At 66.8% G+C, this 13,397-nt stretch overlaps 1 protein-coding gene across 2 annotated transcripts; it reads left to right on the top strand.

Annotated features, from left to right (window-relative positions):
• The first annotated feature begins 3,537 nt into the window (after positions 1 to 3,537).
• On the top strand, positions 3,538 to 13,077 carry ASPHD2 (aspartate beta-hydroxylase domain containing 2). Of its 2 annotated transcripts, none has more exons than XM_050714167.1 (4): positions 3,538 to 3,669; positions 6,809 to 7,895; positions 10,236 to 10,349; positions 12,917 to 13,077. In XM_050714167.1, the coding sequence occupies exons 2-4, from the start codon at positions 7,016 to 7,018 to the stop codon at positions 12,919 to 12,921; spliced, it is 999 nt and encodes a 332-aa protein (XP_050570124.1). In that variant the 5' UTR covers positions 3,538 to 3,669; positions 6,809 to 7,015; the 3' UTR covers positions 12,922 to 13,077. The 2 variants fall into 2 exon arrangements, with proteins under 2 accessions (XP_050570124.1, XP_035421640.1); XM_035565747.2 differs by having other exon boundaries at positions 3,539 to 3,669; positions 11,632 to 13,077.
• Positions 13,078 to 13,397: the final 320 nt, after the last annotated feature.

Below are 13,397 nucleotides of genomic sequence, written 5' to 3' on the forward strand. Positions count from 1 at the left end.
GAGCTCCCCAGGCGTGCTTTTAAGAAAGGCCGTGGTGTGCCAGCGGCTAATTGCTTCATTTAGCAGCCGCCAGGCTAATGCACGGGAGGGTGAAGGAGCCAGAGCGCGATGCAGAGCAATCCCCAGGGAGGAAGCTCGCGTTATTTTTGGACAGAGATTGCAAGAGAATTAAAATGAAGGGGAAGAAAAAAAAAAAAAAAGCCTCGGTGCTGCCGATTCTCCTCGGTGACGTCAAGCAGGAGCCAATCTCTGGCCTCTCGCTCCGTGCAGATGAAGCTTTGTCTGGCGCAGCTCGCAGCCTCCAGCCGCCTCTCCCCTGCGACGGGCGCGAGTGGGGGCGCGCAGCGCTCGCTGCCCGGCAGTCACGTAGCCGAGGGACCCGCCGTGCCCACGGCACCCGCACGGCATCGCTGCCCGCCCCGTGGCCTGCTCCGGCACGGAACGGCTGGCCGGCGCTCGCGGAGCAGGCTTGCACGCGGCCATTTGCTGGCTGCCTTCCTGCGCCTGCCCAGACCACGGGGCTACACCTCAGCAGAAGCCAAATGTGGCCGGGGGGGCGCGGGGGCAGCACGCCGAGCCTGGCCGAGCACGGAGGGTTACGGCAGAAGCCGGGCCCTCGGCCCCCTCCTCTGCCCAGGCACCCGTCACCGGCTGGGGCTGGTGTTAGCCCCTTCCAGGGCAGAGCCAGAAAACAGCATCTGGCTGGGTACGGCTGAAGAGCAAAGACCACGAGGGCTCAGAGCTGGGGGAGAGCTCAGAGCTCAGAGGTGGGGGGGGGGCTGCAAGCAAAGCCACGCTCAGGGGATGCTGCGCACTGTCCCCCTCCAGAAGACGTGCTTCAGTACTGAATCCCTCGCAAGCTGGTCTGGAGGGGGGGTCAGGGGGCAGGAGCCTGCAGACGTGTGGGTCTCCTTGGCTCGGGGAGCACAGGGGGGAGCCCTCCGGGAGCTCTGCCCCAGCCCCAGGCTGGATGCTCCAGGAGATCTTGGCCCCGGACACTGCAAGCGCTGCTGGCTGCAGCCGCGTCCTGGCAGCGGCACAGGGAGGGCACCGCGCGGTGTCTGCCCCGGGAGCAAACCTCGGGAACGGGGAGAGGGAATCACTGGAGCCAAGAGGCTGCACCGCAGACAGGGCTCCTGCCAGGGCGTCTCTGGCAGGGCCGTGCCAGGCTCTTCCCGGGGCTGTTCCTGGCCCTTCGGGGCTGGGGCTGTGCCTGCAGCGTGGCCCCCGAGGATCCCGGCTGAGGGACCCCAGACCCAGACCCACACGTCTGGCTCACGGGGCTGACGTCTCCCCTGAGCTCCCCAGCAGCAGTGAATCACCAGGCCAGGGAGAGAGGAGAGGAGTTGATAGGGCGGGGGAGACAGCGGTGAAGCATAAAATGGAGAGGAGGCTGACAGCAGCATTAACCCCTGGCTGCATCGCTGCCAGCCCTGTGGAGGAGCGCGGGACAGAGGCATCGGGTCCCTGCACCCTCAGCACGGGGCAGACACGTGCGGTGCAGGACGCGTTACAAGGAACCTCTGGGCTGCCTGTTATGGGCTTAGCGTTACTGGGGTGCGTGCATGCCAGGGAGTCGGGATGAGACTCCAGTCCTGACATCCCCTTCTCCCTGCTCTCCCCAGAGCTCTCCGAGCTGGGGAAAGGCTCCACAGCCGACTGGTTGCACTGTGGGGAAGGGTTTGGCTGCACTGGATGGCGAAGGCAGCCAGGCGACATCCTAAAGGAAGAGGAGAGAGCACAGCAGCTGGTCCCGCAGAGAAGAGGCTGCAGCAGAGCTGAGGACCAGGGCCTGGAGAGGACCAGCGGGGGGCTCTGGCAGCAAAGAGCAGAAGAAAGTCATGGGAGCGATCCAGACCAACACCGAGAGCCAGCAGGCACCGTGACTGCCGACAGAAGGAGGCTGTGCCTGCAGGGAGGAGGCAGGAGGTGCAGACCGAGGCTGAAAGGGGCCTGGGTAGGAGCTGGAGGGAATAAGCTCACCTTGCAGGGACAAACGGCAGGGGAGGGCCTGGGGATGGGGAAAGCGCTCGTGAGAGCACAGGAAAACAGCAGGAACACAGAGGAGGAAAAACGTAGTGAGACGGAAAACGAGGTGCAGCTTGGGTCTCCAGCACGGCGAGGCACGAGGCTGCTCTGGAGCCAGCACCCCATGGCCGTGTGCCTGCTCCGAGCGGTGCCACGTGTCCGAGGCAGCTCCACGTGGCAGCGGGCAGAGCAGCGCAGCCAGGAGAGCCGGGACTCCGCCTGGCATCAGCCCAGCCCGCAGCTTGCCTGCCCCGGGGGAACGCCAGAGCTGCGGGCCTGGGGCTCCGGTCCCTGCACTCGCCGGCATTTGCTTGGGCGAATGGGAAGCGGGTTGGAGGGGAAAAGAGCAAGCAAGCAGGAAGCAGAAAGGCTCAAGACAAACCGTTTCTCCCCCAGCACTTAAGAGTCATTAAGGGACCCCCCAAATTGCCAGAAGTTTTATTTCCTCTTCAGCCAACCTGCAAAGTTGGTCTCTTCTTTTCCACGGGGCTAAAGCCTGCAAGCATTCAAGACCAGTTTAGAAAGGGAGCTTTTGGAGAGAAGGCAGCGCTGACCTGCTGGGGCTGGCCGAACAAGCTGGAGACAAGGGTGTGCCCTGCGGGGACAGCTCCTGCACCCGCAGCCAGGCGCTGAAGCTGCCGTGGCCCAGGGGGCTCAGCCTGGCACTGGCCCGCAGCGGAGGCAGGAGGCACCTTGGGGCAGCAGGACAGGATTGGGAGATGCCAACGGCCAGGTCGTCATTTACCGACCGAGGGCCCCTCCTAAATGGGGGGCAGGAACCGGCTGCGAGCCCGGGGGGCCTCGCGTGTGTCTGCCACCCCTCTGGACCGCTCACAGCCCTGGGACCTGCGTCCCCAGGCACCTGCATCCCAGGTGCTGCATCCCAGGTGCCCACGGCCCCAGGGCCAGCACCTCCTGCATCCCGGCAGCCAGCACCCCAGCCAACAGCCTCTCCCCATCCCGGGTGCTGCAGCACAGCCGCAGATCCCCGGCTGGGCAAAGTCTCGGGCTTTGCCTCCCTGGGTGCTCCTTGTCCTGGGGGCCGGCACCCCCTGCATCCCACACACCAGCGTCCTTGGGGACCCGCAGCTCCTGCGGCCTGGGTGCTGCCTCCCCGGGCGCCCGTATCCCTGCAGACGGCGTTCCCCGCGCCCTGGATGCCCGCATCCCCCGGGCCAGCAGCCCCCACATCCCAGCTGCCGCATCCCCGGGTGCCCGCGTCCCCCCAGCGCATCTCCGGGGTGCCCGCGGCGCTGGATGCCCCCACCCCAGCCGCTGCACCCGGCTGCCCGCATCCCTGGGGGCCGCGCCCCGCACCCCGGGGTGCCGCCCGCCGCCCGCCGCGCTCCATCCCCGGGTGCCGCGGCCCGGCGGCGGCGCGGGGGCGCGCTGCGGGGGCGCGGGGCCGCGGGGGCGCGCTGCGGGGGCGCGGGGGCGCGGCGCGCCGCCCCGAGGCCGCGGCGAGGGGCGGGCCGGGCGGGCGGTGCCTTGGCCCGGGGCCCGCAGGCTGCCGCCCGGCGCGGTGCCGGCGGGGGCGGCGCGGGCCCCTCCTGCCCGGGCTGCTGGGAGTTGTGGTCCGGGGCGGCGGCGCGGAGCGGAGCGGAGCGGAGCGGAGCGGAACGGGAGCGGAGCGGGCGGCAGGTCGGTACCGCCGCATCCCGGCGCAGCGCGGCGGAGCGGGCGGGGCCGGGCGCTGCGGGCCCGGGGCGGGGGCCGGGGGGCGGCACGGCCGCGGGGGGGGCACCGGCTGCGTGCGGCGGGAGGGCGGGCGGCGGCCGAGCCCGCGGCGGGGGGCACGGCCCGGCCCGGCCCGGGGCTGCCGGGGGTCGGCGGCGGGCGGGCGGCACCGCGGGGCCAGGTGCTGCCGCCGCACCGGGGATGTGGCGGCGGGGCACGGCCCGGCCGCCGCACCGGGGACGTGAGAGGGGCTCAGCGCCCGCCGCCGCCCGGTGCGGAGCGGCCGCCGCGGGTGCCCCCGTTGGGCACGGCCGTCGGGAGGGGCGAGGCTGCGGCCGCCGGTGCCGGGCCGGGCTGCAGCCCCGGTAACGGCCCGCCTGGCCCGGCCGAAGCCGCCCCCCCGGGAGGGATCGGTGCCCCCGGTGCTGCCCCCCGGTGCTGCCCCCCGGTGCTGCCCCCCGGTGCTGCCCCCCGGTGCTGCCCCCCGGTGCTGCCCCCCGGTGCTGCCCCCCGGTGCTGCCCCCCGGTGCTGCCCCCCGGTGCTGCCCCCCGGTGCTGTGCCGGGCCGGCCGCCTTATGTAACGCCTGGCGTAAGCTGCCTGGCGCGGGGCTGCCCCCACGTCCTGCACAACTTCGGCACCGCGGTGAGCGGAGCCCCACGGCCTGGGTGTGCCGTGGGCTGGCGTTAGCCGGTCCGCTCCTGGGGTCTCAGCCCGCGGGGGTCTCCCCGAGTCCCGTCTCAGCCCGGCGGCTGCAGCCCCGAGCGGGTCCCGGCGGGGGCTGCGGTGCCCCCGGGGAGCTGCCCACAGGACCCACGGCCGAGGCTCGGCCTGAAGCCACCCCAGGGAAGCCCGGCCCGAATTCCCGGCGGGTCCCGTGCCCCTGGGGAGTTGGGTGGGGTGCCGGTGGGTGCAGGGGCTTTGATCCTTTCCTTCCCTGATGGTTTCCCCTTGATTTTCCCCATCTGAGGTGCTGGCCGCAGCCCTGGGGCTGCAGCAGAGCTGTGCTCGTGCTGGGGACCCCCAGGCTGTCGGACCCCGCTCCCGCCAGGCTTGCACTTCATCCATCAGCTTCAGCTTCTGAAGGAGAGCCTTGCTGCTGTGCTCTGTGTCAGGGCAGGAGAGCTGCTGTGAATACAGATGGCTCCTGGGCTCTGCCTGCCTTCCTGGGGCACGTCCTGGCACCGCTGAGCCGGTGCCGCTGGGGCTGTGCCAGCATTGGGGGACACCCCCGCGTCCGGCCCCGTGGCTGCACTCGGGAGCCAAGGGCTGGGCTGGAGGAGCCGGCGTGTGTGGCGGGATGCCAGCCACTGGGGAGGGAGGAAAGTTGTCTTGAAATTTCCAGGCGGCTACGACACGCCACGTGGATGGCAGGACCCGGGACGGGGCACACGGGCACTGTGCTACGAGGAAGCAGGGTGGAAGGAGCTCAGCTGTGCACGTGTCCTGCCCGTGGGATGAAGCTGCCTCAAGCCTGGGTCCCCAGCCCTGCGCTGGGCCCACCGCTGCAGGGTCAGGTCCCAGCCAAAGCTCCATCAGCTGAGGTGCATCACCCTTCGGTCTGTGGGGAAATGCACATTCATTTACGAGCTGCAGGACCTTGGCAGGGAGGGCCGGGAAGGGCTTGGATAGCTTCCCTGGCTAATAAACCCGGCCTCCTCCTTCCAGTCAGTGCGCTCACAGATGAGACAGATAAGCTCCCACAGCATCTCCCTCCCTCCCCTTAACCTCTGCCATCCTCGTTTCTCTCCTCTGAGACGGAGGATGCGGAGCTGGTGCCCTGCAGCTCCCGCCTGCCCTCCAGACGGGCTCTGCAGCAGCTGGCACGTGCAGGAGGTGCAGTTTGGGCACGGCGCTGGCGCAGGGGGACCGGCTGAGAGCCTGCAGCCCTCGCTCTGCTTCCGTGTGCCCCGGGGTGGGCTGCACCCTCCGCACGTGCCCGGCTGCCTCAGCCCATGGACGGTCCTGGTCAGCAGCTAGCGGCTGGTTGGTAATTGCAGGGCTCTCCTTCCGTGCTGGCAGCGCGCTATAGTCGGGGGTAGCCCTTGGTGTGCTTTCCGACCTGGTTTGTGTTTCCCTTCTGTTTCTCACCGCTGCCTTCCCTGCCCCTCTACCCACCCGGGGATGGCGCTTGGGGTGAGCAGGGGCCACGCGTGGTTACCAGGAGCAGGGGCATGGCCTCACCCGGCTGCTTCCCCGAGAGCTTTGGTGTGGGGCAGGGCAGAGCTGCCTGAGGTCAGCGCTGCCGGCGTGGAGCTCCGAGGGCCTCAGACATCAGGAACGACCCTGCCGTGTGCTCAGTGGCTGTGCTGTGAGGATGGAGCTGGTACGGTGCTCTGCCCTGCTGAGGGGCAGCGAGCGGCCGCTGGCTGTGTGTGGGATTTGCCCCTGCCCAGGGGAGGGAGGACAGGCTCTGCTTTTCGGGCTGGGCTGACACTAGCCCAGGTGAGCCGGGCCGTGGTGGCAGTGCTAGGAGCCATTCAGCTCCTGTGACCCGAAGGCTTGGGAAGCTTCGGCCAGTGGAATCAAACCGACCGTCCCCAGACCTGCCACTGTCATCGCCGTGTCCCTGCCACGCCAGGTGGGCACCAGTGGGAACCCGCAGCGGGTGCTGGGCTCGCTGGGTGCAGGTGGCAACCTCCTGGTCTCTGGAGGCAGCGTCATTTCAGAGCGTTCAGATCCAGAAGATAAATCGATGTGCTGCGAGGTAGGGCTGCTAAGAGACTGTTCTGAGCTTTGCTCCTGGCTCAGCCAGATGTGGCTCCTTATCAGACGGATTTCAGGTGTGATAAGGCAGCAAAGCGGAAGAGAAGTGTGGGGAAAGAGCAGGGGAGGAAATGGGGCACTGGGAGCTGGGGGGCTGGCTCTCCCCACTTACCTTCCAGTGGACGTTGGGATTCTTGTGGCAGATGCTGTTGGGAGCGGGTAGAGGCTTTTCTCAGTGTGGGACAGCACTGGGCTCCTGGGCAAACAGCAGGGCTCCTTGTCTATCATCCCCTCTCCCCCCATGAGGAGCCAGTGTCCCCCACGGCCCCAGGCTGAGCCCCTACAGAGACCCCAGGGGAAGCCAATGCCCCGTAACACCTCTAAATTTGTCTCTCCAGAGCCTCCCCGGTGCTGCATTTCAGGATGATCCGCCCAGGAGCGCAGGCGGGGACCCTCTGGGCACGTCTCTGCTGACACCGTGGCTCTGGCACCCCCAGGCCGCCCGGCCGCCCGCCTCCCCGCGAGCTGCCGGCGGCTGCTGCCCATGCGGAGGTGCCGGGCGCGCTGGGGACAGCCGCAGCTCCGCTCCCCCATGGCAGACCTGCATGGTGTGGGTGCCCCTGAGGACCGCCAGGACTGACCGCCGGGCCCCCCTGCGCGCCAACCGCTGCGCCAACATGTCTGTGGAGTGGCTGGTGGACTGGAGCTGGTCCCTGGACGGCCTCCGGGATTTCATCGCCACGGGCATCCAGTCCTTCCGGGACTGCGACGCCACCGCCCTGGCCGCCGTCGCCTGCCTGCTGGTCCTGTTCGTGTGGTACTGCTACCACGTGGGGCGGGAGCAGCCCCGTGCCTACACCACCGTCAACGCCCTGATGCAGAGCGCCGAGGCCAACGGCGTGCAGAACGGGTACGTCTACTGCCACTCGCCCGAGTGCGTGCGCTGCACGCACCACGACGGGCTCAACCAGAAACTCTACCACAACCTGCAGGAGTATGCCAAGCGCTACTCCTGGTCCGGCATGGGCAGGATCCACAAGGGCATCCGCGAGCAGGGCCGCTACCTCAACAGCCGGCCGTCCATCCAGAAGCCAGAAGTCTTCTTCCTGCCGGACTTGCCGACCATGCCCTACTTCGCCCGGGACGCTCAAAAGCACGACGTGGAGTTGCTGGAGCGCAACTTCCAGACCATCCTGTGCGAGTTTGAGACCCTCTACAAAGCTTTCTCAAACTGCAGCCTCCCGCAAGGATGGAAAATGAACAGCACGCCCAGCGGGGAGTGGTTCACCTTCTACCTGGTGAACCAGGGCATGTGCGTGCCCAGGAACTGCAGGAGATGCCCACGGACGTACCGCTTGCTCGGCAGCCTTCGCACCTGCATTGGCAACAATGTCTTTGGGAACGCTTGCATCTCCGTGCTGAGCCCGGGCACCGTCATTGCGGAGCACTACGGACCCACCAACATCCGCATCCGCTGCCACCTAGGTAAGCACCCCGCGGGGGCCGTGCGTCCTTGCGGGACGTCCCTCGCCGTCCCCCTCTCCGGGCAGCCTGGGGCACTGCTCCGGCCACCGAGCTGCCTCCCAGTGTGGGTCCATCCTGTATGTCCCGGGTTTTAGGGCGAGGGACACAGTTATTGCCACTGGGAGGTGTGAGCAAAGAGCTGGGCCAGGCGCTGCTTCGGTGCCAGTCCCAGGGCAGGGAGGGGGTCTCTGGGGGTCCTCTCCGGGGGAGCGGGCGCTGGGCAGGCGGTGCGGTGCTCCCCGCCCCGCGGGTGCCCAGGAAGGGGGGAGCCCACGCGGCACAGATGGCTGGGACTCTGCCGCGCTGGAAGCAGCGCAGATCGCGACGGGGGAGGCACCGCACGGGCCCTGCTGGCAAACACCGAACGCGATTGTTCAGCCAACTCCTCTCGGGTAAACACACGCCGGCTGCGACTGGCCATTTAATTACAAGTGGGAGCTGGTCTTCTGAGCTATCTGACGAGCTCTCCTGCCCTGGGGAGCCGTCGGTGAGTCGGGAGCCAGCCCCTGAAGCACCTGGGAGAGGCAAGGGGCAGAGCGCGGTTCCTGGGCGCAGAGCGAGGCACGGCTCAGCCTGGTGCAGGCGACAGCAGTGCAGAGCCGAGGCCAGCTCTGCACCTGGAGCGTGCGTGCCTTGGGGAGACGAGCGATGTGGGCCGTCCCCTTGTCCTGCATTTCCCAAAGTCCTGCTCCATCCGCTGCCTGCTGCTGGCCCTCCTGCCAGGACACAGCCCCGTGCCCGGGGCGTGCCGACAGCTGCTCATCTTGGTGACGCCCCCACCTCGGTGCTGCTGTCCTGGCTGTCACTGTGCCCAGGCCATGGTCACCTTTGAGACAGCCAGTCCTTCCAGGTCAGCTTGCTCTGCATAGCCAGAACAGCAGGCAGTGTAGATGAATCTTCCTGGGTTTTCCCCCAGCCCCCCCATTGCTCTGCCAAGCACCTGGGGCCAGGCACAGCCCCAGTCCTGCTGCTCCAAGGGACAGGGACACATCCTGCAGAGCGCTGGCCCAGAAGGAAAGGCTGCGCGCTGCTGCCGCCTCCTCCTGCCTCCCCTGGCTGCTCAGCTCGCCCCTTCCAGCTGGAGCGACTCCAGCTGAGGCCACTGTGCAGGGAAATGGGTTTGGGTTTTGCCGTCTTTGAAATGTACGTTAGGAAAGCAGAGCAGCTTTTATGCTCCCAGCTCTCCTGGGTAGCTGGGAGTCCCTGCTGTGCTTGCTTGGATTTGGCATAGAAACCCCTTCCTGCTCGTTTGCAGCATCATTGCCACCTGAAAGTCATGGGAGCGCTGCCCCTTCCCCACCATGGCTGCACCTCGGGGCAGGTTGCTGCACCAGCTCCAGCACTCCCCCTGTGCCACGGGTGGCATTCCTGATGCACGGGGTGGTGGGATTGTCCCTCACCAAACTGTCCCGACTTGTGCTAGTCCTTTAGGAACAGACCCATTTTATTCCTAGGGCTGTCCTTCTGCATCTTGCCTTCACGGAGCCTCTTCTCTTAGGGCAGTTTTGCAACCCTCCTGAATTTCTGTCCAAGCAGCTGCCTGGTGGGGCATTGCTGCAGCAGCATCTCGGCTGGGTGACCAAGTGACAAGGCACACGATCCTAGAAATGTGGAATGCCTTGGGTTGGAAGGGACCTTAAGGTCATCTAGTTCGAGCCCCGAATGCAGGAGGTAACCATGACGAATGGTGCAAGGTCAAATGGGGAGCAGGGGCAGAGCCGTGCATTGAGCCCATTCCTTAAGTCCCAGTGCAACGTTTTCCTCCTCCAGCCTTGCAGTGGGCAGTGTAATCACACCAGTGCTGGAGGAAGATAAGCGTGCAGGCTCTGCCTTTGCTCCCGAAGCTACAAAAATGCACCAGGAAACTGGCTTCCTACATACAGCTCGTGCCTGTGGGCTCCTGGGACTTGGCAGCCGTTCCGGGTACAAAAGAGGGTGCCCACGATGCTGAGCTCGGTTTGGGTACAGCAAGGCACTGCAGGGGGGTGCCCCGCAGCCCTGGGCACAGGATGGGCAGGAGGGAGAGGGCAGGGGCCGAGCTGCACTGGTTTGGGAGTTCAGCCTGCGAACCCAGTGCCCTGGCGTTGTTTGAGCCCTGCACTGAGCCCTGCTGCTCCTGTTCCCGGGGGGCAGCAGCCCCTCGGCACCCCTTGGGCTCCACTTTGCCCGGGGGCAGCAGCGCGGAGCTCGCGTGGTGCTCACTGCTCCCATCTCAGGACTGCTCCCTGAGGGGCTCCCTCGCCGCGGGGAGCGCAGCGCCGCCTGACCACCCCCCCCCTCTTCTCTCCTCTGTGCCTGAAGGTCTGAAGACCCCCAGCAACTGCGAGCTCGTGGTGGGGGGCGAGCCGCAGTGCTGGGCGGAGGGGCGCTGCCTGCTCTTCGACGACTCCTTCCTGCACACCGCCTTTCACGAAGGTAAGCGCGGAGCTCACACGTCGGCGCTTGCCTGGTCCCCCTTGCCCAGTTGACCTGGAGTCCTCTCCTCCCCGGGGTGCTCTCTGCCCTCACCCTGCAGCCTCGCAGTCCTGCAGTGATCCTGCCAGCCCCTCGGGGCCCTCCAGCCTCTCCCCACCCAGTGTTGAGCACAGAGAAGCTCCCTCACCCCTGAGCGCTGCAGGGCTGCCCAGGCACCGACGCTGGCAGCCCCGTGCCCCGGCTCACAGCGGCGCTGCCAGCTGCAGCCAGCCCTCTCGCAAGGCAGCCGCTCAGCGCCTGGTGTGCCAGAGGGGCCTTTTCCTCCATTGGCAGGAGAAAAGCTTCACGGCCCCCAGCACCCCGTTCACTGGCCCCCGGCACCCCGCTCCCCAGCCCGCAGGGCTGGCTCTGCCACCCGTCGTGCCCCAGGCGCGCCGCGGCAGCTCCTGGTGCCTGTCCCCTCTCTGCATCGGGTCCCAGCTCCTCTGGCTTTTCCCCCAGCCTCCCCCCCGTTTGCGGAGCTCGATCCAGCCCAAACCTTTCGGTAGCTGCAACACCGGGCAGGGTGAATTTGTGCTTCCCGTGGCGAGCACAGCAGGACGCAGCAGGGTCCGGCCGGTTCTGCTGCCCCTCTCCGTTACCGGCGGGGCTGTTCCGCTCCAGCTCTCCTGGATTAGCCGGCATTAGTTGCCGATGGCATAAAAGCGTCAAGCTGAGCTGTTTTTTGCAGGAGAGCGTGTGAAGAGGGTGGGAGAACAAAAGCTGTTGCTCCCACATAAACCCTGCTATGGAATGGGGAAATGCAGCTCATTGCAGCGCCGTGGGGATGGGGAAGGCCAGAATAGCGCAGCAGCGGCTCCGTGCACCGCTCTGAGACGCAGCTCCAAGGACGGCTGCTGCTGAACGGCAAACTCAGCACCATGCCCGCTGCCCTGAGGTGCCACACGTTGCTGTGTGATTGCAAAAAGCGGGGCTGGGGCCCTGTCGAGAGCACCCCACCCCAGGTGCTGGAGGCACTGGGCTCCCGGTAGCAGCTGGGGTGGTGTTTGCTGGAGTTGTACAGGGCCGATCCTGCTGCAGCGTGCACGATGCAGGGCTGCACGCAGTGACCTCGCCGAGTGCCTCGGCTGCCCATGCTCCAGGGGTCCTGAGCTGTGGGGCTGCCCGGTTCTGCGGCAGAGGCCGGCATCCCGGTGCTCAGGCAGGCACAGCTCGCTCCGACACGAGCAGGGCAAGGAGCACAGCGACCCCGCGCCTCACCCCGCTGCTGCGTCCCTCCCAGGTCCCCCGGAGGAGGGTCCCCGCGTGGTCTTCATGGTGGATCTGTGGCACCCCAACGTGGCAGCCGCCGAGCGCCAAGCCCTCGACTTCATCTTCGCCCCGGGACGCTGAGGGCGCTGCCTCGCTGTGGGGGTGAGGGCAGCCGGGACCCGGCTTCGTGCTGGTGGCACCGCCGCAGCCCCAGCGCCGCCCGCGGCCGCCCGCCCCGGGGAGGCTGCTCACGGCACCCGGCGCTGGGCGCTCCCCTCCGGGTTCTTGTAAATGGAAACGTCGACGTGTATCAACGCCCATCTCCTCCCTCCCATCACTGGCTTCAGGGATCCTTTTCCACCACGACGGTGCATTTCCTTCCCTCCGTGGTTAGACGCGGCACCACTCCTGTACGTGTTATGTTGCTACCGTGTTTTTGCAGTGTTCAGAAGTAGAGTTACCAGGGTGTTTGTTTGAATGTGATAGTGTAAAATTTCTCGCGGCCATCAAAAGGACAACGCTCCCGCACCAGAACAGCGAAGCAGCCAAACAGTGGAGCTCTGCGCTCAGCCTGCCCCTGTCCCGTTTGCGGTGCCGTGCAGACAGACGGATGGACGGACAGACGGACGGGCAGCAGCAGGCACCGAGCACCTCCCGGGGGGCAGACCCAGCGCCGGGCACGGCCAGCCCTGCTCTTTAACCTTGCCAGAGGTGTTACCCATTGCCTAAATCCCCTCCTTGCGTTATCGGCAGCCCTTGGTTTCCACAAGTCGAGGCTGGGAAGCCCCCGCAGGGGCAGGGAGGCGTTTGGCACTGCGGAGGTGGGCTTTGGGTTGGCTGCAGCCGCAGGGCAGCGAGGCAGAGCGGCCGGGCTCCCGGCTGCTGGCTGCCCCCGTCCCGCAGCCAGGGCGAGCAGAGGGAGCAGCTCCCACGCCCCTGAGCGCACAGGAGAGGTTTCCAAAGGCCGCCTGGGGTGTTTAATTCTGCAGCACAAGAGCCCTCCGCCTGCCCCCTCGCAACCGACACGCTTCGCTGACGTCTCTCCCAGCTTTCGGGGTTTGCCTGGGGGCTCCGGGGCTCGGCGCTGCCGCGCGGTGTGTGACCCTGCCCGCAGCACAGCACGCCGCGGGTGCTGCCCCTGCGCTGCTCCTCTGGCTGGAGAGGGGCTGGGTGACTCCCCCACCCCCTGCCCTTCCCGGGGGGACGCAGCCCAGCTCCAGAGCGACTTCTTTACAGACTTCTCGGTGATCGGATTGCAAGGGAAGGCAGAGATTTCAAATACATCCAAGATATTTTTTACACCTGTCTTGTTACAGAATAGCTGAAAGTGCATGATTTCTACCATGATTTCTACATGCATTGATTACTTGGGAACAGACTCTGAGGAAGCAGGCTGGCTTGGCAACTGTCTTACAGTTTGGTAACATTCATACAGTGGATAAGCAAAGATTATCAATAAACCGTTGTGCTGAAAACAGAGGGGGCTCTGCCTGCTGGTGTAACTGTTCCAGGGTAAAGCAGAACGCCGAGGAGCTGGATCCTTTCCTGAGCCGGCCCCGGCCTCCCGAGGCCCCAGCAGCTCGGTTGGCGGGGACGGAGAAAAGTGCTGAAAATAACGGGAGCGCTGGGGGTGGGAGGAGGTGAGGGGCCTGGTGATGAGCTTGCGAGCGATGCAGGGCGAGGGCACCGTGTAGCACGCCCGGCCCTGTGGCACCTCCGTGCCCCGCAGCCTCCCCACCCAGGGCATTGCCACCGCCTCCGCTGCCACCGCCCCGGGGGGCACCCACTTTGCACCTC

This window comes from Cygnus atratus, chromosome 17 (assembly GCF_013377495.2).
Source record: "Cygnus atratus isolate AKBS03 ecotype Queensland, Australia chromosome 17, CAtr_DNAZoo_HiC_assembly, whole genome shotgun sequence".
Classification (NCBI taxonomy): Eukaryota; Metazoa; Chordata; class Aves; order Anseriformes; family Anatidae; genus Cygnus; species Cygnus atratus.

Coding starts and splice junctions, on each gene's coding strand:
- ASPHD2 (XM_035565747.2), top strand. CDS start 7,016: ATGGTGTGGGTGCCCCTGAGGACCGCCAGGACTGACCGCCGGGCCCCC. Junction 7,896..10,235: donor CCGCATCCGCTGCCACCTAG/GTAAGCACCCCG, acceptor CTGTGCCTGAAG/GTCTGAAGACCCCCAGCAAC. Junction 10,350..11,631: donor GCACACCGCCTTTCACGAAG/GTAAGCGCGGAG, acceptor CGTCCCTCCCAG/GTCCCCCGGAGGAGGGTCCC.